This window comes from Carcharodon carcharias, chromosome 20 (assembly GCF_017639515.1).
Source record: "Carcharodon carcharias isolate sCarCar2 chromosome 20, sCarCar2.pri, whole genome shotgun sequence".
Lineage (NCBI taxonomy): Eukaryota > Metazoa > Chordata > Chondrichthyes > Lamniformes > Lamnidae > Carcharodon > Carcharodon carcharias.
This window is the reverse complement of record NC_054486.1, coordinates 12,671,270-12,693,619: the sequence shown is the minus strand read 5'-3', so window position 1 is coordinate 12,693,619 and position 22,350 is coordinate 12,671,270. Positions and strand designations below refer to the sequence as shown.

Here is a 22,350-nt window from a genome sequence, read left to right as displayed (position 1 = left end):
AGGCTGACATGGATTACCCACTCAGCACTTGCTGAAGATTGTAGCAAATACATCAGCCTTAACTTTTGCACTGATATGCTGCGCTCCTCCATCATTGAGGATGGGGATATTTGTGGATCGTCCTCCTCCAGTGAGTTGTTTAATTGTCCACCACCATTCACGACTGGATGTGGCAGGACTGCAGAGCTTAGATCTGATCCATTGGTTGTGCGATCGCTTAGCTCTGTCCATCACTTGCTGCTAATGCTGTTTGGCACGCAAGCAATCCTGTGTTATAGCTTCACAGGTTGATACCTCATTTTTAGTTGTGCCCGGTGCTGCTCCTGGCATGCCCTCCTGCACTCTTCATTGAACCAATGCTGATCTCCTCGCTTGATGGTAATGGTAGAGTGGGGGATATGCAGGGCCATGAGGTTACAGATGGTGTTCGAATACAATTCTGTTGCTGCTGATGGCCCACAGCGCCCCATGGATGCCCAGTCTTGAGATGCTGGATCTGTTCGAAATCTACCCCATTTAGTAAGGTGGTAGTGCCGCACAAGACGATGGAGGGTATCCTCAATGTGAAGGCAGGACTTCATTTCCATAGTGACTGTGCGGTGGTCATTCCTAACGATACTGTCATGGACAGATGCATCTGCGGCTGGCAGGTTGGTGAAGATGAGATCAAGTATGTTTTTCCCTCTTGTTGGTTCCTTCACCATCTGCCGCAGACCGAGTCTAGCAGCTACGTTATTCAGGACTCAGCCAGCTCGGTCAGTAGTGGTGCTACCGAGCCACCCTTGGTGATGGACATTGAAGTCTCCCACCCAGAGTACATTCTGCGCCTTTGTCACCCTCAGTGCTTCCTCCAAGTGGTGTTCAACATGGTGAAACACGGGTTCATCAGCTGAGGGAGGGTGGTATGTGGTAATCAGCAGGTGGTTTCCTTGCCCATGTTTGACCTGATGCCATGTGACTAAATGGGGTCTGGAGTCAATGTTGAGGACTCCCAGGATAACTCCCTCCCGACTGTATACCACTGTGCTGCCACCTCTGCTGGGCCTGTCCTGTCAATGGGACACATACCCAGGGATGGTGATGGGACATTATCTGTAAGGTATGATTCCATGAGTATGACTATGTCAGGCTGTTGCTTTACTAGTCTGTGAGACAGCTCTTCCAATTTTGGCACTAGCCCCCAGATAATAGTAAGGAGGACTTTACAGGGTCGACAGGGCTGAGATTGCCATTGTCGTTTCTGGTGTCTAGGTCGATGGCAGGTGGTCCTTCCGGTTTCATTCCTTTTTTGTGACTTTGTAACTTTTTTTTTACACAACTGAGTGGCTTGCTAGGCCATTTCAGACGGAATGGAAGAGTCAACCATATTGCTGTGTTGGCCAGACCAGGTGAGGACAACAGATTTCCTTCCCTAAAGGACATTAGTGAACTGGATGGGTTTTTACAGCAATCGATAATGGTTCCATGGTCATCATTAGACTTTTATTTCTAAATTTTATTGAATTCAAATTCCGCCATCTGCTGTGGCTGGATTCGAACCCGGGTCCCAGAGCATTACCCTGGATCTCTGGATTACTAGAGAAGAAGTCCTGGAGAATATCTGATCCTTTACTGATTTCACTTCAACTGTAATCGTTAAGTACACTCAACCATCAGAATCATAAACTTCAGCGACAATACAACTACACCATTGGCTCCCCATGTACTTCCAAGAAAATTAAAAGTGCTACATTGGCAGGTCTGTACAAGTGAATGAACTGCTCAGTTGAAAATATGGCAGTTTCAGTTTACGTTGCCTTGAAGAGTGGAATGCCTCTAGACATGCCTCATAAACCACCGAGTGATGGTGTGCAAGGGCTACTGTCAGTAACAGCACCAACTCATTTACTTCATTGCAGTGCTGCAAATACTGTTCTCAGATAATTTTCCTGTAACTCAAAAAGTGCCCCTGATTTTTACAGTGACTGGAAGATATTGGAACTATTTTGAAGCCTATGATTCTGATGGTTAAGTGTATTTGATGATTACAGTTGAAGTGAAATCAGTTAAGGATCAGATTTTCTCCAGGATTCCATAATTTCCTCTTGTGGAAACTACTTACAATTTTTTTGTAGTTATTGAAACAAATTGGTTTTCATAATGATCCAACAACAGGGTTGTATCAGACATTAACACCATCACCCAATTTTGAGATTACAGATTTGCATCCTTTATCAGTCTTGTGACAGGGCGCCAATCAATGAACGCTTCCCAATTTGTCTGCTATCTCCCAACATGTCACAAGACAACCTTTAATTTCGTGCATCCTAGTTTTTACATTAAAAATCTTGATATGGGTAACACTGACAAGCCTGCATTTATTTCTCTGAAAAGCTGTTGGTGGGCCTTTTCCTCGGACAGCTGTAGATTTTATGCGGCTGATGCTATCCATGGTAGTGTTAGCATTTTTACTCAAGTGATGATAGGGGGCAGTCGTACGTGTCTAAGTCAGGATGGTGTGTAATATAGAAAACTTAGGTGATTATGTTTCCACAATCTTGATACTCTTGCCCCGTCTTAGGTTTGGGGGCATTGTAGGGTTGAAAGTGGCTGTTCAAAATTCAATTGTAATGGAGCGTTCTCTAGTAGTTTGGGCATTACAATGCAGCCATAGTGTCCTGAGTGATGTGGACGGACTATGTGAGTCTGTAGTCTCCCTATTGGAAGTGGTCACATTTCAGGAGTGGGTAGGAAATAAAAGATGTGAAATGCAGAAGGCTTTTTGCTTCATCTTATGTCCTTGATTTTCCTATGCGCTCATTTTAAACAGTTGCACATTGGAATGGGCCTAAACAAAACTTTATAAGTACAATTGGAGAAGTTGCACATCTTTTTGTAAGTCATTTTTTTTCTGGATGATAAGTTACTGATGAATCTAAATTTTTGACACAAGATGTAAAGTTTCTGAAATGCAACAAAAAAATCTCACTCCATGAGTGTACACTGTGGCTTATTACTGCAAGTTGGGAGAAAGGGCTGAAAAAATGTTTCAAAATGGGGAATTTCTAGCTTTAAATTTTGTTAAACTTGACCCTGTCAGTAAAAATCAACTGAAGCATTTTAATGTTCAATCCAAAATTGAGTAAATTAAGCTGATGTCCAAGAGTATATTTCTCTTGCAACTTCAGAATCACTGCAAAATGGTTTCCACTTAAGGGCAGGACTCAAGTTGGCTGATTTATAATCCAGTGTGAGGTTCCAGAGAGGAGGTAGTCGCACACTAATTCAGTTTAACATTGCATGGAGTTCTATACTTGGCAATGTGGTGTGAAGCTTGATATTAAAATGTGCTTAAGGAACTCCTGTGCCTCCTGAAGAAATTGAGATGGAGCTTATTTAGATGTATTAAGAGTGTTGATACTCCTTGTTAAAATTTTAAAACATAACCGTTGGGAAGGGAGCTTTGCACATGAGAGTAAACATAAGTGCACAGAATTCTTGCCATAAAGGCACTTAAACTGAGCTGCTACCTGACTAGAATTGATCCTCCCGTAGCTGCCAATCTTTTAATAGCTGCAAGTAGTCCAATATGAAATTATGGCAAATTAGCTATCTTTTATTATGATTCCTTTTTTCGCTTCCCCTTTTTCCTCACCAATTTTTTTTTGAATTTGCAAGATGCTTCATTAAATACTAGGTAGAGCAAAATAAAGATGCTTAGTTCAGACAGTGAGTACCGTTTGTACCAGAACTGATGGTATCAGTGCTTCCTGCAAGGGTGTCCCTGCTTTGCTTCAGAGTTCATTAAAACTTAAATACCTAACTTACACCACACCGGCTTCGTGTCAGTGCATAGTCAAAACTGATTTAGACTGGCAGCGAATTTGTAGTGTAAATGCTCTGATTCAAGTAACATTTAGTTTGTATATATCTTGTTAAATAGTGCTTTTTCCAATGGACATTTGATGTATTCAGGTTTAGTCTACTGTTTTTCCCATTCGTGGGATAAGGATTCTTAAATGTTGGTTTTGAAGAATAATATAAAGCCATGTTATTTTTTTGTTTCAAGGAACACTTGAAATTTTTGAACGGCTGTGCAGAAGTGGTGTCCTGAAGTTGTTTTCTTTAAACATTAAGAAATATTTTGAAGCTTTTGGTATTCATCCATGGGGTACACCAGATACTGTTTCTCCCGCGCTAGCACCTATGACCTTTTAAAATAGAGGGGAAAAAAATCAAATTTGAGAACTGTTCATGGGAAAGTACTAATCAAAGTTTAATTTCAGAGTGTGGAAGGTCTGGACTGAAAATATACATACCTCTGACAGCATAGAGGAACTTCTGACCCTTTCGTTTTATTGAAACTAGATTCACTGTTCATGGTTGTTGCTGCAAACTATGTCAGCACATTTTCGAAGGTTCTGCTTGCTGAACTAAGTCCAGGAGGCAGGTAGGTTCACTCAAGTTCAAGGTGTTGTTAGATCTACTGTGACGCATTAGGAAAACTATTTTATCTTTGCCATGCTTCTGGAGAAAGCATTATTTCAGGAAGCATTTCTTTTGAATACATTTGCGATGTGTAACACAACAGAAAATACATAGTACCATTTCACCATTAAATCATTCTACTAAACTCTGCATATGATTTCGAAGATTAGTTTTGAAACTTTCCATCCATGTTTTTCCTCAGAGCAAAACCCAAAATGCAATCTCAAAATTACTGGTTTTGCTTTTTGATATGCACTTCAAATTTTCTAATCACTTCCAGAGCTGCCATATGACTGTTGTTTTTAGAAACTCAAAGTTTTCTTAAACATATAAGTATCTTTTTAAACTGTTCACAAACTTCCTTTTATTAAAACCCATGGTAGTTCACTTTGCTTTTGGCAAAGAATTCCTGAGCTTTTGGCATATGCTGGTGTTGCCCTGAAGATTCAAGTAAAACTACTTGCATGAGGGTGATAATGTGGGCCTACAACAATATACTTTTACCATATGTATCTGCGTTTAAATCTTGTCCAGACTAACTGGATGAACCTCCTGACCTTTTCATACACTTATTCATCCGCCAATCTACCTTAAGAGTGGTCAGGAAAACATGTGCTTTCCTAAGGCTGGACTTGTAGTAAATTGTTGGAGCGCAAAGGAAGCTTTAAAAGATGGAGATAGTGTGTAGATTTAGGAGAATAGGATTTTTAATGAACTTGAACTCAAACTCAAGTATTATATACAGCAAATTGGATTTGTGGATTATGTTTGACTATTTGCTAAAAGTAAATATGAAAATTGTTATTTTTAACTTTCAGTTTTTGTATATGAATGATTTATGTAATGTAAATTTGAATTTTAATTTGGATCCACTTACAAGATTGCCTTCTCCTCCACTCATCTCTTTTGAACTGATTAGCGAAATAAATCTCTGAATCGCATAGTTTAGTCGGATAAGCCAGAAGTGTATATTTGCATAATCGAATCCAGATCTCTCGCTTATTTTCATTCTTCAATTCAGACTTAAGGGCAAGAATGTTATATTTGTTTTTTTAAAAAAATGTTCCTTACAAAATCAACTGCACAGCACTATTTTGAGGAAATATTTGTTGCATTCTGTGTATATTCCAGTTTAATTCTGCCCAGTGTTATGCAAATAGTTGCACATATGAAAAATGTGTTTAATTTAATATCACTAGAATACAGCTTCTAGGTCATAAATGTGTTTTAATTTGTTTTTGATTCAGGCATTTTAAATAGAAATGGGGAACTAATACCTGTTGTTAAATTAAATACATTGCAAATATACAAGTACTTTAAGTAATAAAAGGGCATTTATGAGTGCCATACACAGATCTTAATCATTAAGAGCTTCAAGAAATAAGTTAAGCCATAATTGTAAACGTTTGTTACCAATACTTGTGATTTTCTATATGTTTTAAATGGCTATTCTCTCAGTTGTCTGAACCATAGCCATGTACTGATGTCACTGATCATGCCTTGCATATTGAACAACAGAATCATGTCACTAAATATTTCCAGTGCTGTTGGTCTGTGGACCTGGCTATCTCGTGTGGTATCTCGAAATTATAATGAGGTAGAGTTGGAAAAATGATTTTTGATCCCCATTTAGCATTTGCTGGGAACGAGTAACTTTAAAAGTGGGCTGGCTCAGTAGGTAGCTGTCCTGCCTCTGAGCCAAAAGGTACCAGATCCAAGTACCACTCCAGGACTTATTGGCTACAAAAGAAACAAGTCATTGGTGCTGGTGAGCCAGCATGGATGGGCGCTGGTGTCGAGCCCAGATTAAATGGGGAGGTTGGTGGCAGGAAGGGCATCTGGCTGTAAAACCTGCCAAATCCAAAAAAAAAATGGTTGACAGGAGGGTGATCAACCAGCGTTATGGTGACCCCATGTAACAGGGGAAAAGACAAAAGAGAAAGGAAAGAAGGTGTAGTTTTAAAAGGGAGAGATTCTTTCTCAACTCCACTCATTTTCTCTCCTAGTCGTACATTTGATAAAGCACTGAATTGCATTGTGATATAATTTCATTAGTGTGGCACTACCTTGCACAGGTGGCCATTCTTGATAAATGAGTCTTGACAGTGAATGATGCCAGGCTATTCATTTGTGTGAAGCATTGCATTTGAGCTGAATCTTCTTGTTGCCTGACATTGCTTTTCAGTATAGTGTTTTATTTCATTTATGGGATGTGGCAGTCGCTGGATAGCATTTACTGCCCATTCCCTAATTGCCCTTGAGAATGTGGTGGTGAGCTGCTGCCTTGAACCACTGCAGTTCATGTGGTATAGGTACACCCACAGTGCTGTTAGGGAGGGAGTTCCAGGATTTTGACCCAGTGACAGTGAAGGAATGGCGATGTATTTCCGAGTCAGGATGGTGAGTGGCTTGGAGGGGGACTTCCAGGTGGTATTGTTCCCATGTATCTGCTGCCCTTGTCTTTCTAGATGGTAGTGGTCATGGGTTTGGAAGGTGCTGCCTAAGGAGCCTTGATGAGTTTCTGCATTGCACCTTGTAGATGGTACACACTGCTGCCACTATTAGTCAGTGGCAGAGAGAGTGAATGTTTATGGAAGGGGTGCCAATCAAGTGGGCTGCTTTGTCCTGGATGGTGTTGGAGTGTTGTTGGAACTACACTCATCCAGGCAAGTGGAGAGTATTCCATCGCACCTTGACTTGTGCCTTGTAGTTGATGGACAAGCTTTGAGGAGTCAGGAGATGAGTTATTCGCCGCAAGGTATAGAAATATTTGCTGATCTCATTTTCCCTCTGCCCAGCCTCAATTCCCAGAGGGAGATTGTCATATTCTTTTCAGATGAATCAATTTAGATCAGGGGTCAAACCAGGATCTGTCTGAACTTTATAGACATTGTATGAGATAGACAATTTAGCCAACCACCTTTGGGAATAGTGAACTGCCGATGGCTTTGAAAAAAATTTAAACACTGGATTCAAGAGAATAAGTTATGTGCAAACATTGAAATCATGATTTAATGTCAGCACTATCATATTACTGTGTTGTAAGTTTAAAAACATCTCGGTTTGTTATACTCTTGCATGATGAAGTTCTCTGAATTTGCAGACCAACTTAAATTTCTTGTCTTTTACAAGCAACACTAACTGGTTTTGTTTGGAATTTCTACATTGAATTATTGATGACCTGAAAGTTGAGCCAGGGAAAACAGCAAAAAATGTTAGATTAGAAACAACAGATGTGTTGTCATCACCAACATATTTTTCAGTTGGGTTTATTTTTAAAAGAGAATGTACTGGTAAACTTAACAGGAGTAAATTAACATTAAGCTGTTGAGTCATACAAAATTTAAATGCGGTCCAGTCTGATGAGGTGAAAGTTGTCCCTGACTGCTATTTGTAAGCCTCCTTTACAAAATATGTATTTGGGTGATGGTGTGGGCCTTAGTGCAAAATTGCCTCTAATTAAACACTAAATTGGGAGTCTAACTCAGGCCATAAAGATTACTGGAGTGGGAAAGGGAGATGTGGTGCTCATATAAGTGTGCTCTTCTGAGATTGAGCTAAGCCTGTAAATATATGCTACTCGGGCATTAGTGTTAAATACCTCAGATTTACACTGACATGTGAAAGCTGAGCCAAGTGAGACTCCGAAGAGTAGAATTTTGTAAGCTTTGTAATGTTATTAATGTTGCTCCTGCTATGACATTCATATACAATGTTCCATTGTTGCTTTACCTTGGCATCAGTCAGTCTTGGGTCAACTGTGTATTGTAGACAGCATTTACTGGTTTTGCGTCCTTGGGTAAATATGACTGCAGCCAAGAGTTCATTGTTAAACTAAACTGCTTGGTGCTAAAGCTCTGTTTTAATGAGGAAGTGTTCCAATTCCCAGTGCTGATATCCCTCAGTATAGAAAAGGAGTAAGAGAAAGGCACGCAAGTTATTTGTTTTACCACAATACACGCATCGTGGTATTTACAAAGCAATAAAGCTCTATGAAGCATATTTAGCTGCATTTATTTCTGCAACAAAGATTCTATTGAATGTCCTTTAATTTCATTACGTTTAGTGTCAAACAAAACCAACATATTTGGTTGTAACAGTAGGAAATGATTCACTTTCTTGTTTTTGTTTGCATTCTGAATAAACAGTTTGTCCAAACTTGTTGGGTGCAATGGATTTTTTTGACTGGAACAACGGTTTTCATTCATGTTTAAATGTAATTTTCTAATTCTGAGTGTTTGAAATATTTCTTGATCGCTATTAGGTTTACCGACCAAGTTCTGTGGATGTGAAGTTTCAGGTTCAGTGGCTAGTTCAATCGGAGTTAGGGGAGGGAAACCAACCAAGGTGATTGTTCCTGATCACTGTTTAATGACCCCGCTTGGGAAGTGCACATGTCAGTGTCATCACTATGATGCAGCAAGATCTAAATAGCCTAGTTATCAATCTGAGCTTTACTATGAAAAATGGAAACTTGGGGTATCGAATCTGAGGTGGCTTTTGTCCATGAAGTCATACTCCAGTGAATCAACATCTGCAGGAATCAACATCTACAATAGATTTCAGTTTTGATCTTGCATGGAAGTTTTATACTTTCATTTCTAGGTGTTGCTTGGAAGTTAGTACCTTTTGTGTAAATCTTTGTTATCTTCTCTCCTTATCCATCCCCGGATGATTCAGTGTACACCTGTCTTCAAATACCTTGTGCTTAATGTAACCAATTGACCTTCAGTCTGAATCTCTGTAGGTTTGTGTTTGCAATGTCCTTCCATTAAGCACATCTCCCTCAAAAGACGAACACCAAAAATGCAGCATTCCTTCAGTCCTGCACTAAAGTATCAACCTAGATCCTAATGCATTACAGCATTAATGTCCAGACATATGGAGATTAACCTACAGCCAGACAGTGTAGCTCTTGACAATAACAACTACAAAGCAGCCCGTTGTGTCACCCAATCACTAATCAGGTATAAATCCCTCCCTAAAGTGACTGACATAAATAGAACTGATACTTTGTGTGCCATTCTTTATAGGCCTTAATGGCATCATTCAGTGTGGATTCTTATGGCCTAGCTTTAACCATCTGAAGGAACTAGAATTTGTGGTTGTGCACTTAGATGATTTTTTTTTAAAGAAAACACTTTTCATATCGTGGCAGGGAGGAAAGTGAAGCTTAAACCAACATCGGATTAAAAGCTAGAAACAAGAAGTTGAAGCGTTGAAACGCTCCTCGTGTGATGCAAGTCTTTTCTGGTATTGTGCCAGGGCATCTTGATGGCCGACAAAACTATTACTATAGAAACGGGAGTCTGGTTCTTTTAGAATGCTACAGGAATGCTAATCTTGACTAAAAGAGGATTTCCAGCTGCACTGCAAGGTTGGAGTAGAAAAAGTTTGTCTTAAAAAAAATGAGAGGTAAATAATTGCCATTGAGGAGAAGGATTTGTGTTAAGTTCATATGCTCAGTGTGCAGAATATAATTTGTTTGAACAACACTGATAATTGTGCTGCGTGAATGAGTTTAAAAATAACCTGTTGTTTGATGTCAGGATTTTCACAAATACGTGCTGGCTTCTCTGTCCAAACGTGTGTATTGAAAGGAAAATAGAATAACAACCCATCATTTTACTTACGATATGTTACCGATAGTATCCCTTTGAACCATGTTTCCTTGTTTGTCCCCTATCATCTTTCTTATATTTTGATGAAAGCCTAAAAAAAAGACTTACGTTTATATAGCGCCTTTCATGACCACCAGACAGCCAGTGAGGTATTTTGAAGTGTAGTCACTGGTAATGTAGAAAACGCAGGCTCCAACAAACAGCAATGTGATAATGACCAAACGATCTGTTTAGTCATGTTGGTTATGAGATAAATATGGGCCAGTATACTGGGTATAACTCCCAGGCTCCTCTTTGTGGGATATTTTATGGCCGTTTAAGAATTGGTTTAATGTCTTTTCCGAAAGATGGCATCTCAGGCAGTGTAGCATTCCCCCATTACTACACAGGAGCATTAGCCTTAATTTTTGTGCTCAACTCCTGGAATGGGACTTGAACCCAGAACATTCTGTCTTGGAAGCGAGCGTGCAGCAATGTCATTAAATCTGAAATTAAAATGTGACTTTTTTACCGTGATTAAGTCTGGAATTGATTATTAGAGCTTTGTTTGTCCCTGAGGCCTCTTAGAAATAACTGGAAGGACAGATGAATTGGTTTGCTGTCACTCTTCAAAAGGAGTAATTTGATTTGGTGCTAAATATAACACTCTAAAGGAGTAAAAGGGACTGTTATCTCTGAGCAATTAATGCTCTCCAGCTTCAGGAAATCTGTTTAGCCCAGCCAGTTTGCTTTTCTTGTGAATCCAACAAATCTATTCTGCTTCAAACCATGGAATTGAAATGATGTCTCTATTTTAGCAACTTTACAGTAGAATTACAAAACATTTAATCTATGCCAGAGGTTTCTGTCACCCCTGGATTTTTTTTGTTTCTTAAAGCAAAACTCTGAATGGCACAGTGCTGAAGTTGTTGAGCAGGAGGAATCTTAATACCAACTGAATTCCTGATGTGCTCTGTAATAATCAATAAATTCTGACCATCACTGACCATACTGGAGAAAACTTCAAACTTTGTTTAACTGCAATTGAGAATTTTTCTATTGTGTTGAGGGGTGCAGGGGAAGTGTTTTCGACTGGGTGCTAACTTCAAGAAATTTAAAAATCTTATATGTTCATCTTTTCGAGCAAATTGCAGCTTACGTTCTGTCTTAAGAAAGGTCGACCTGAGTTTTTTTTAAATGACAAAACGCTGGGAACAGCCGAGGCCCAAAGTGGTTTAGGGGCCTAGGTGCTTAGATCACTAAAATGTCAGGTACTGAAAAATAATCAAGAGGCTAATGGTATTTTAGCCTTGATATTAAGAGGCTAGAATATAATTGGGAGGAAGTTTTGCTATGGCCATGCAATGTCCTGGTTAGACCACATCTGGAGTACTATGTGTAATTCTAGCGCTACAAATTAGCCTTAGATTCCTGGTATCTCTGAATCTGTGCTACACTCCTTCCAAGGGCTAAATTATGAGGTGACATTAAATTATGAGGCATTTTTATCCTGGAATCTAGAAAGTTAAGAGGTGATTTGAGTTTTTAGGATTTTGAAAGGCATTAGCAGGGTTGATAGACCTGAATGTTATTGGGGTATCAAGGAGTGGATAGTAGGTGGTGGGATTCTGCCTGGAAAATAGGGCAGGAAGGCAAGGGGTGAGCTATCCATTGCCTTCCTGCTGCCCGTGGCATTTTGCCATTTAAGTGGCTAATTAAAAACCTTTTCCTTCCCCACTGCTGGCATTTTATCATACCCTTCAGACCCAATCCCAGTTACCTTGCGGTGATATCCATGCTGCTTCCCTCGCTGGGTGCAGTCCCAGCTGTGGCCACCACTCTTGGTGGCACTGCTGGGGCTGGAGAACTGCCAGCCCTCCGATTGACCAGCAGCTCTTGGAAGCAGAATCCTGTCTCTTAAAGGGGCACGAGCCCCGACAACAGCTCATTAGCTGCCAGATGGATATAAAATCTGGTTGGGTCTCCCTTAAGCAACCGAGGTGGGGTTGTCCCTGGTTTTCCGACCTGTGGATGAGGCTGTTATCACCTCAACAAAATCCTGGCCAGAGCTTTTTTATGCTGGTTCGGGAGTCTAGGGCCAGGGAACATGTGGTAAAACCAGACCTAGGCCGTTCAGCAGAAAAGTTAGAAAACACATCTTCATGCAAAGGATAGTAGAAATGTGGAAAACTCTCCCACAAAAAGCTGTTCAAGCTAGTTCAATTACTTTAAAATCAGAGGTTGATTAGATGATTGCTAGCCAAGGGTTCTAAGGGATATAAAACTAAGTTGGTGTAAGGGCTTAGAATATAGATCAGCCATGGTCTTATTGAATGGTAGTACAGGCTTGAAGCTGAATGGCGTAATCCTGTTGCTATGTTCAAAGCTCAGAGCTTGGACTCACAGCATAATGAAATGCATTTTTTATATTGGAAAAGCTAACAAATCCAAGTAACTGGTGATATTAAATATCAAGTTGAAGGTGACTCACTTTTTCCTTTTATGTATGAAATTGGAAGTGGTTAAGCTTTCTTTTCTCATTTGCCTCTCTTCCAGCACAGCACTTAAAAATGGTGTTGCCTGTTTTGTACTTTGAGCTTTTAGTTTTACCTTCCCTCTCAAAACTACAATTTGAAGCCTTTGGTTATGTCGTCATTTAAATAAAGAATAGCATTTAAAAGTTCCTTAAAATAGGACAATTTGATCTTCTCACTATATTCACCATAGAAATCAGCATTTTTATTGTAATGTTTGTAATCTCTTGAATTATCAAATGGTTGTCTCAGCTTGTATTCACAATTCATTTCTACTTTCTGGGGCAGGCTTTAATTTGGAAATGTAAGTAGGAGGACACAGGCATTTCACTGAAATATACATCACTTAATTGACATCAAAATTGTTGCTGCTCTGAATGCCAGTCCAGGTTATAGCTTTTAAAATTTAAAAACATGGGTTCCAGCCTATATAATTTTTGCTTGATTCAAGCTTAAATGACTGTAGCCTCAGAATAATCAAAGGAGGAAGTTTGTTTCAGTTCTGTGTACTCTACTGCTTTGTCATGATGATACAGTGAAGTTCTGATGTGATTTTGTTTTTATTTGGAGATATGATGAAGTCCATTCCATGGCCTGTTCTCATTTTCTGCTACCGTTCCATTCATTACAGTTGTTTGCACCTGATGACTGCTGCCGACTCTCTAACCAAACATTACAATAGGTTCCAGTTTAATTTTGAAGCTTCTGAAATATTGCTGTCAACTTGGTATTTCAAAAGCAAACTCTTAATAGTTATTTGGGCAAAGTTGCATAATTGATCACAATAAAGCAAATGACGAGTTTAGGGTACTTGAACATATAGAGAGCGCGAACATGTAGAGAGAGCGAACAGTATTAGTGCATTTTATGAAAAGCCTCAAATTCAGAACTTTTCTTAGGATAAAGTTTGGTGGATATGATTTCTGTCTGTTTTATGGAAACTTGGATTATTATTAGTTTGAAGTGATCACAAAACCATTTGCTTCTGTAAACACAACTGCGTGAAAGACTCAATCACATATTTAATTTGGCTTGTCTTTCTAAAGAACATGTTGCGCAATGAGAGAAGCAGATCCATCAATCTCAACACCAGTTAATCGAGGCAAGATTGACAGAGACCAGGGGCAAATGGAATAACAGGCTGAGGAGCTGAATGGCCTGCTTCTTTTGCTGTGTAAATAGTAGAAACATGGAGCTGTCCTACGAGCTGGAAATCCTGGTTATTTTCTTTAAGCTCTGACTTTCACCTTTGTACTGTTGGTAGATCATTGTTATGTCTTGGCAGCACTCAATCTGCTCAACCTGACACTCTGTTCACGTGGCAGGTATAAGCCAGCAGTTTTATTCCACATGGCCGTTGGCTGCTGAGGTAAGGTTGGTTGAGTTGTAACTGAATGTCAGCAGCTGGAATAAGTAGGCGCCATGCAGCTGAAATCAGGTGAAAAATGCACTGGTCCAGTTAGAAATAAATTGGTTCATGTTGAAATGCCAAGTCAAGTTGTTTGTGAATGTTTTCTTTTATGCTTGAGTTTTTGTTTCCCTTGTTCTTTTCTTACTTTTGTTTTTCTTTATTGTTTCTTCAGGCAGTATCATTTTCTTGGTTTTATCCCCACAGCATTTTTTTCCGTAGGTATCTAACCATTTCTCAATCACCTGTGTCTCTTTTATGAACAGTTTTTCTGTTTCCTTCCCTTGTATTTTTCCTCCCTCAATTTCTTTGCGTTCGCAGACTGGAGGTGATAAATTGGCTTTGGACGTCCATATCTCTCTATATGATTGCTCCCACTCACTCTCGTTCACTTGCTTTCTGCCTCAGACACATGATATTCAGTGACCTGAGAATGGACATATCTTTTGCACAAAATTCCCATGAGGAACTCAGTCCCAGAAAATCTTAACTGGTAATAGTGTTACCTCGTAAGCACTTTAAATGGGCACTTCATGTAAAACCAGAATTTTGAGCCACCTGTGCACAACTTGTAAAGTTGTAAGATGGACTATGTTTTTTATTCTGTTGAAGAGTCATATGGACTCGAAATGTTAACTGTGTTCCTCTCCGCTGATGCTGTCAAACCTGCTGAGTTTTTCCAGGTATTTTTGTTTTTGTTTTGGATTTCCAGCATCTGCAGTTTTTTGCTTTTATCTATGTATTATCTATGTATTTTATTTTATTTTCAGGCCCACTGCCTTCCTCAACTTTAGTCCCTCAATTTTTTGATCTTTGTAGGAAATGTTTTTTCTCATGCTGAATTGTACCTAGATGTCAGGTTCTAAGTCACCATGACAAACCGGTGAACTGGTTAATTTCCTACAGGTGTCAGAAGGCCTAGGAAAACCAAAGGCACAAACTTGAAGAATTAAACAACTTCAGATATATAATGGCATCGGTTTGTTTGTTTTATTGAATAGTCTGGTGTGTTTACATTCAAGTTCAGTAGTGCAGTGTAGAGGATTAATGGGTTTGTGCCTGCACAACCTAAACGTGGTGTGAAAACTTGAGAAAGAAAATAAATGCCAAGAATAGATTGTGGAGTGTTGGGATTTCAGTGACTGTTTTCCAGTGAATGAAACTCCATTTGTTTTTTCCCCTAATGTTCGATTCTCTCTTTTTCCAGGTAGGTCACAAGTTGAGGCAGACTTGTCAAGTTCAAAGCACAGCCATGTAAATTTCACAGCAAGTACCACCTCCTTCATCAACATGGATTTTCGGAAACCAAACCAACTTTTACCTTAACAGTTTCAGATATTAAGATAAGTGGAAAGGTTTCAGTTGTAATCATGACTACCTCACACATGAATGGACATGTTGCAGAGGGATCAGATAATGAGGCTAAGAACATAGACCTTTCAGCTCATGATGAGCCACCAAGGCACAGAGAAATGGCAGTGGATTGTCCTGATGACTTGGGTTCACGAACCATGCCTATTCGTCGAAGCGCTCAGTTGGAGAGAATTCGCCAGCAACAGGATGATATGCGTCGTAGACGAGAAGAAGAGGGAAAGAAACAGGAGTTTGACCTTAATTCTTCCATTCGACTGAAAAAATTAGCGCAGGTTCAGCCAAAAGTGGGCATTGATAACCCTACATTTGAAGACATTTTAGAAGGACCCAGCAACACAGTTAAAGTTCTAGGTATGTATTTGGACAAAGTAAGTCAAGAAATCATTTCCTTGGCTGCTGAATAAAATGAATGTATTTGTAGTTAAATATTATTTTGCTAAAGGAGAATGTGGTTGTTGAGTCATCATAAAAATTAAAATGTCAAGCAAGCATACTACTTTCTTGAATTAATGAGCTTTGTGTGGCTAAAAGATATTAACAAATCTGAATGATTGAAGTAACATTTTACAATATTTTGAGTCACTGCTCAGCAATATACTATAAATTGGAAATGTTGCCAAATTTGTCTTGCATCTTGACATGAAAATTAGACCATTGCATTTATTTCACATCACGTGCAACAGCAAAGTTCAAAGGTGACCAAGTGCAAAGTTAAAACACATCATTTACAGGAAAGATATGCAAATAAATTTTGGCAGAAGTGCTGAGTTTTCCTTTTTAATGCAAAGCTGTGCATTTGTCAACAGTTGTAAAATTGCAACAAAAGGCAATTTGGTTCATCATGATTGTGCTATTACGAACTCCTAGATAGCACCTAACTATTCTCATTACGGTTTTCCTACTTCTCCTGTAATACTTCTCGAATGTTTATCAAATTCTCTCTAAAATATCATTAACTCAGCTTCAATAAACATTTGTGGCAAAACATTGCATGTCCTAATAACACTTCTTTCTAACCTTTTCATAATTCCTTGCACGCTAACTTTGAATCCAGACCCCTTTGTTACTGACCTCCAAAGGTGATCTCTATTCAGGCCTTTTAATCCTGAACATTTTTTTTTCCCCAAGATCAATAGCTGCCATAAACTGTTGAAATAATATGCCTTGTCTGAACAAACTTTCAACCATATTTTTAATAGCTTCCCTATTTCATGGGTGCTATTTGAAATGGTTGACTTTAAGCATACCAGTCATTAAAATAGTTTTTTATATAGCGTATATATCAATATTGAACAAAAACTGAAAAGGCTTAGGCAAGATAGTGAAAGTTTTGCAACAAATATGCTTTTGGAATTTGAAATATGGGCAAGTTTCTTGCAGTGTTAAAATATATACTGTACACTGATGTAAATGTTCCTTTCCTTATTTATGCTGATTATCGTGTACATTACTGTTTCACTTCTGACACCCTCCTCAAAAAAGAAATACCCTCAACCCCGCTGTTCCCATGAAGCAATGTTCCATCTCCAAAGCCCTTGAACATGTCGCCCCTCAGCCCTACACCCTTTTTCCTGCCTCTCATGGTTTGAATTGTTTCAGTCCGGCTTGTGAGGAAGTCAGAGGTGAAATAGCAATGTACTACCCAATAATCAAGTCCTTCACAAGAATTAGAATAAATAAGACAAGTAAAATAGGCATTGTTGCATATTGCATTTTAATACTGCAGTCGCAACTTTGTTGAATCCCTCCTTGACCTCTCTACAGTTTTTGACATGACCTACCACATTACCCCATGAGTCTCTCTTCACTTGGTTCCATTCTTATCTTTCTGATCAATTATCATCACAGGATTTCTAATAAGAGTTTCTCTCCCTATCCCTGCCCTGTCACCACATGAGTCCTCCAATGATCTGTCCATTGCCCCCCATTCTTCCTTTTTCAGATATGACATCATCCTGAAACTATGGGGCCTGTTCTTCAGATATAATGATGACAACTAGTTCTACTTCTCCATCAACACACTTGATCCATTCTGCTGTCAAACTGTTTGTGCGTCACCCCTCCATCAAAGCCATCAACTGTGGACCCCTGACTCCATTTCTTTCTCAAGTCACCATCACAGGCTGAACCAGACCATTTCCAATCTTGGCAAACTGTTTGACTCCAAGCTAAATATCCATATATATCCTCTCCAGCTACTTCCACCTCTGTAACATGGCCTGCCTCTGCCCCTGTTACAGTATATCCACCCGTGAATCCTCATACATGCCTTCAGCATCTCCAGACTTAATTACTTCACTACTCTTCTAAACAGGCTCCCATCCATTACCTGCACGGAACACTAATTTACCCCAGGCTCTGCTTGAATCCTTGCCTGCATTAAGTCCTGCTCACCTGTTCCCCTATCCTCATCGACCTGTGTCAGCTCTTGGCCTCCCACACCCTGAATTTAAAATTATTGTCCTAGGGAAGAATTTTCTCTCCATCAGGCAGGCAAGCCGGGAGTGGACACGGAGCCAATCGCCGCCTGCGATCGGCTGTGTGCTGCCATTTTACATGGGCGGGCCAATTGAGGCCCACCCAACGTGACGTGCATCCGGAAGCACTCAGCGCTACCTGTGCGGGTGAGGAGAGGAGGGAAAGTTGGGGAAATCTCCGAGGCACAGAGCTGGATTAATTTAATAATAAAACATTGGAAAAAATAAAATTACTCAGACATGTCCCCTCGTGACATGTTTATGAATTTTCATAAGACATTTTATTTAATTAATAAACACTTCATGAAACCTCATCCCGCCCACGGATGACGTTTCATGAAACATGCGAAGGCCGCCTGGGCTCTTCGCCTGTCCCCCACCAACCTTAAGGTTGGACGGGCAGCTCTGACAATCACTTTAATTAGTTAATTAATGGCCTTAACAGGCCTTTGACATTTCAGGCACGCAGCCAACTCTGGTGCGCGCCCACCAAACTGAAGATCAGAATGATGCGCAGTGAGCTCGGGATGCACGGCCAATGTCACTGCGTGTCATTTTACACCTCTGCGTGTGGGGACGGACCCCGCAGGCCGAACGGAAGATTCTGGCTCTAGTCTATAAATCCATCTCTGTTACACCCTCCCAACACTCCCATAGTATCTATTGCTCTGACTGCAACCTCTTGTACATCTCCTTTCCCCCCAACCATTGCCAACACTGCCTTTGGTTATTTGTACCCCGTGCTCTAGAATTCCCTCAACTCCTCTCCTACATCCTCCACACTAACCTCTCCTCCTATAACACAGCCTTTAAAAACCTTCACCTTCCACCAAGCTTTTGGTCACCCTCTTGATCTTTTCTTTGTTCCAGCTTCTGTCATCCTCGTGCATCTATGAAACACCTTGGGACAAACCTCTGTTCACGGTGCTATGTTAGCCACAACTTGTTGGCCTGGATTCAAATTCAGCCTGCCTTCCTGGAATGAAAGTCCCTGTCTGCTAGCATGCAGCCTACTATGTGAAATTGATTTGGACATTCTTAACTGAGTCTTAAATAAATGGAGCTTCTCAGTGCAAAATTTCCCATATCTAAAAATAGATGATGTCGTTTTAAAATTCTCAGTCAATGGGAGCACAATTGATGACTGATGTGGGAAGTGGAAAAATTGCACCTGGGGTTCTCTTTTAATTTTTGATAAGTATCTTATTGAGGCAGAGCAAAGGGAACTTTATACTGCCTTGTGACCATAGTTACGCATGTGTTGGTCATGCTTGATGCTGACTGGGTATGTGAAGTGGAAGAACATTCCATTCCCAAAGGTAAAAGCAAAATACTGCGGATGCTGGAAATCTGAAATAAAAATAAAAATAGCTGGAAAAAGTCAGCAGGTCTGACAGCACCTGCGGAGAGGAATACGGTTAACGTTTCAAGTCTGACTTCATTAGAACTGAATGAAGAGTTATACGGACTTGAAACATTAACTGCATTCCTCTTTGCAGATGCTGACAGACCTGCAGAGTTATTCCATTCCCAAACACTGGCATTCCCAAATTCTGAGCGCAAAATCCCCCACCCATGTGTCCCAAAGAGATGCATGCTGATCCCCCACAAGGTGCAACAATTGCAGAGCAGACCGTTATTGCTCGATGCCAGTTTCAGACCCTGCAATGGTTTGTTACGAATGAGATTTTTTTTTGTTAGGAATTAATGTGAATAGTTGACAAAACCAGTACGTGATATATTGCTCAGCAAGGTTTAAGCATCACAAAGTCATCTTGGCACATTTTTTCTTTAGCTAGTATTCTTCACTTGTTGGTAGTAGTTTCATTCTGCCAGCTCCAGTACTTCACTCAGCTGACAATGAGTCCTAGAAGGCTTTAATTTTGAGTTTGTTGGCTATTCAGCTTTGGGGGAACATCATAGATGAGCCCAGATGTTACCTCATTGTCTTCTTCCATTGCAATCCCAGCTGATTTTCTTCAGTCACTCATCCCCATCAGTCTACCTCATACAGGGTTGCTGAGGCCAATTGTGGTTCCTTTGCACAGTACCTGAAATCAATTAATTCGTTAACTCAGGATTAAAACTGAGACATTCCCAAGCTGTATGGTTTAGTCATTCACTTACAATCAGCCATTGGTTTGACCTGTGATGCGACACTCGCTCACACAAGATGACGGCAGTTTGGGGTCACATTTTGCGCCGGAGAGTTTCAGCTCTGTATGGCCGCGGCCGGTGGCAAGGAACACCAAGGGGCACGTATGTGGAAGATCCTGAGCTTTGTTGTTGCTATTCCTGGTGTAAGTGTCTGTATGCTGAACTGCTACTTGAAGGCACAACAGCACAGCCATGAGAGGCCAGAGTTTGTTCCTTATGAGCACCTCTGCATCAGGAACAAACTATTCCCTTGGGGTGATGGGAAGCGCACTATCTCCCACAATTCCCATACTAACCCTCTGCCTACCAGCTGGGAAAATGCAGAGGTGCACTGAAATTTTGGAGCAGAGAAAACTGGCTGAGTTGATGGACCATTCCTTCAAGCCTAAGAGTTATGTAAATGTGTGCATTATTTTAAAAAAATAAAGCAGAAGAATTATGAAACAAGCGTTCACCTTTGATGAGGTAACACCATAATAAATATACTTTGGGGAAAAAAATAATTGGATAATTCTACTGACGAGACTTTTATTTTCTTAACTCTAGAAGTAGATGAGCTGCTGTCTTCTCTAAAACACATACAACACAGCCTGGTTGACAGTCAGAGTCAGGATGATGTGACACTCATTTTGCAGCTGGTTCAGAACCGGGATTTCCAAAATGCTTTCAGCATTCACAATACGGTAGCCATTCATATGCACAAGATGAGTCCACCATACCCTGTGAACGCCAATGCACAGGAACTATCCCAGGAGGTAGGTTTATTGCTAAATTAAATTAAAGAATGGATTGTAATGAAGCTTCCTCTTTTAAAACTTTGTTTTCAACAAGTTGCCTGCAGCTTTTGAAGGCTGTTTTGGTGATTAAATTTACGGTGTGATGTTAACCTGGTGCCTTTTATGTCACCTGAGCAATGTGTTACTCTGGAACATGAGCTATGACTGCAGTGATAACATCTCCAGTGTTTCCTGCTCTCAATCATCTTCTGCCTGCCAAATCTCCTTGGTTCCCTCCCTTCCTATTCAAAATCTGTATGCTACTCTTTTTGTAGTGTCTAACGAATACATGGGATCATCTTCCTCTGAAAGCTTTAGCTTTAAAATGACATCCAAGTATCCAGGTTGTGCATAAGCTGTCTTTTTCTTCAGCTCATTGCTGAGACTGCAGATATGTTGTTTGGAACTCATCACCATTTATGCGCTTCTAGTTTTGATTCCACTATCCTTCTTGGCTCTCTGTTCAGATTGAAATCAATGTTTTGTTGATGCTTTAAAGGCAAAATCCAGTACATTTCCAAGAGTACCACTATGCCCACTTTCCCTCACTCCCAGTATTACCAATGTTTTTTCCCTTATTGAGCACCTTGACCACCTGCTTCTCTCTATTTGCACTCTCCTGACACGGGTTAATGCAGCACTCTGTAATTGAAGTTTTGTACATGTAATGCCTTGTACATCCATCACCCTGATCTTGCTGAATTGCAGCACCACCCTGTTTCTCAAATCTGTTTTAAGATCCACTTTTGCTGCTTCATATCCCTTAGCCACCTTGTTTTCCAAACTTTCCTCGCCCCTGTTTCTCTGAAGATGGTTTATCACAACTCCTCTTGATTTCCTCATAAGCACCCAATCTTTTAAACATGATGTTCCTGCACTCTGGAACTGGTTTTCAATGCTATCTGCTGTGTTATCTGTCTCACTGTTTTCAATTTTTTCCTCAAAGACCCATCTCTTAGACCAGTGGTGGGGAACCTTTCTCTTATCATGGGCCTTACACACACACACACAAAATCAGTCATAGATCTCGCACACACGAAAATCAACTTATTTTAGTTTTTTTTGAGAGAGAATACAGAGATGTTCAACTCACCCGCTGTTTGAATGCAATGGCTGAATTTGAACATATTGTTAAATGTTATTAGAGTAATTCAGCTGACACTTACATCCAAAGCAAGTTTGTAACATTGATGATAAATGCTATTTTGAAGGTGCTGCTGTCATACGTCTATATTTTTAGAAACCTTGTTGCGGGCTAGGTGCCATGGGCCATAGGTTCCCTACCCCTGTCTTAGATCATGCCTTTAGTCTCTCCCCTCTGGAAACTCTTTAATTTCCTGCTACATATTTACCTCTTCCTCCTTGCAAAGCATTCTGAGATATTTATCTCTGCAAGGAAAATTGGAGAAATATAAACTTCCCTCAGTTAGTCCAAGTGGGGAAAAATGGCTATTTTTCTCCATTAATAAAATTAATATCAATGAAGAACAATACAACCATTGGTGATAATTAAGTGGACACTTTTTAACGCTGTCAAAGGGAAATAGGCTTAAGGAT

At 40.0% G+C, this 22,350-nt stretch overlaps 1 protein-coding gene across 4 annotated transcripts in view; it reads left to right on the top strand.

The window, feature by feature from the left end:
* LOC121292693 (MAGUK p55 subfamily member 5-like) overlaps positions 1-22,350 on the top strand; it is a 95,819-nt gene that overhangs the window by 29,474 nt on the left and 43,995 nt on the right. For 3 of the 4 annotated variants that reach the window (XM_041214985.1, XM_041214986.1, XM_041214988.1), the window contains exons 2-3: positions 15,217-15,734; positions 20,564-20,772. In XM_041214985.1, the coding sequence (XP_041070919.1) occupies positions 15,380-15,734; positions 20,564-20,772 (564 nt within the window). In that variant the 5' untranslated portion in view covers positions 15,217-15,379. The remainder of the gene's footprint in view (positions 1-15,216; positions 15,735-20,563; positions 20,773-22,350) is intronic. The other variant, XM_041214987.1, reaches the window with a different exon arrangement.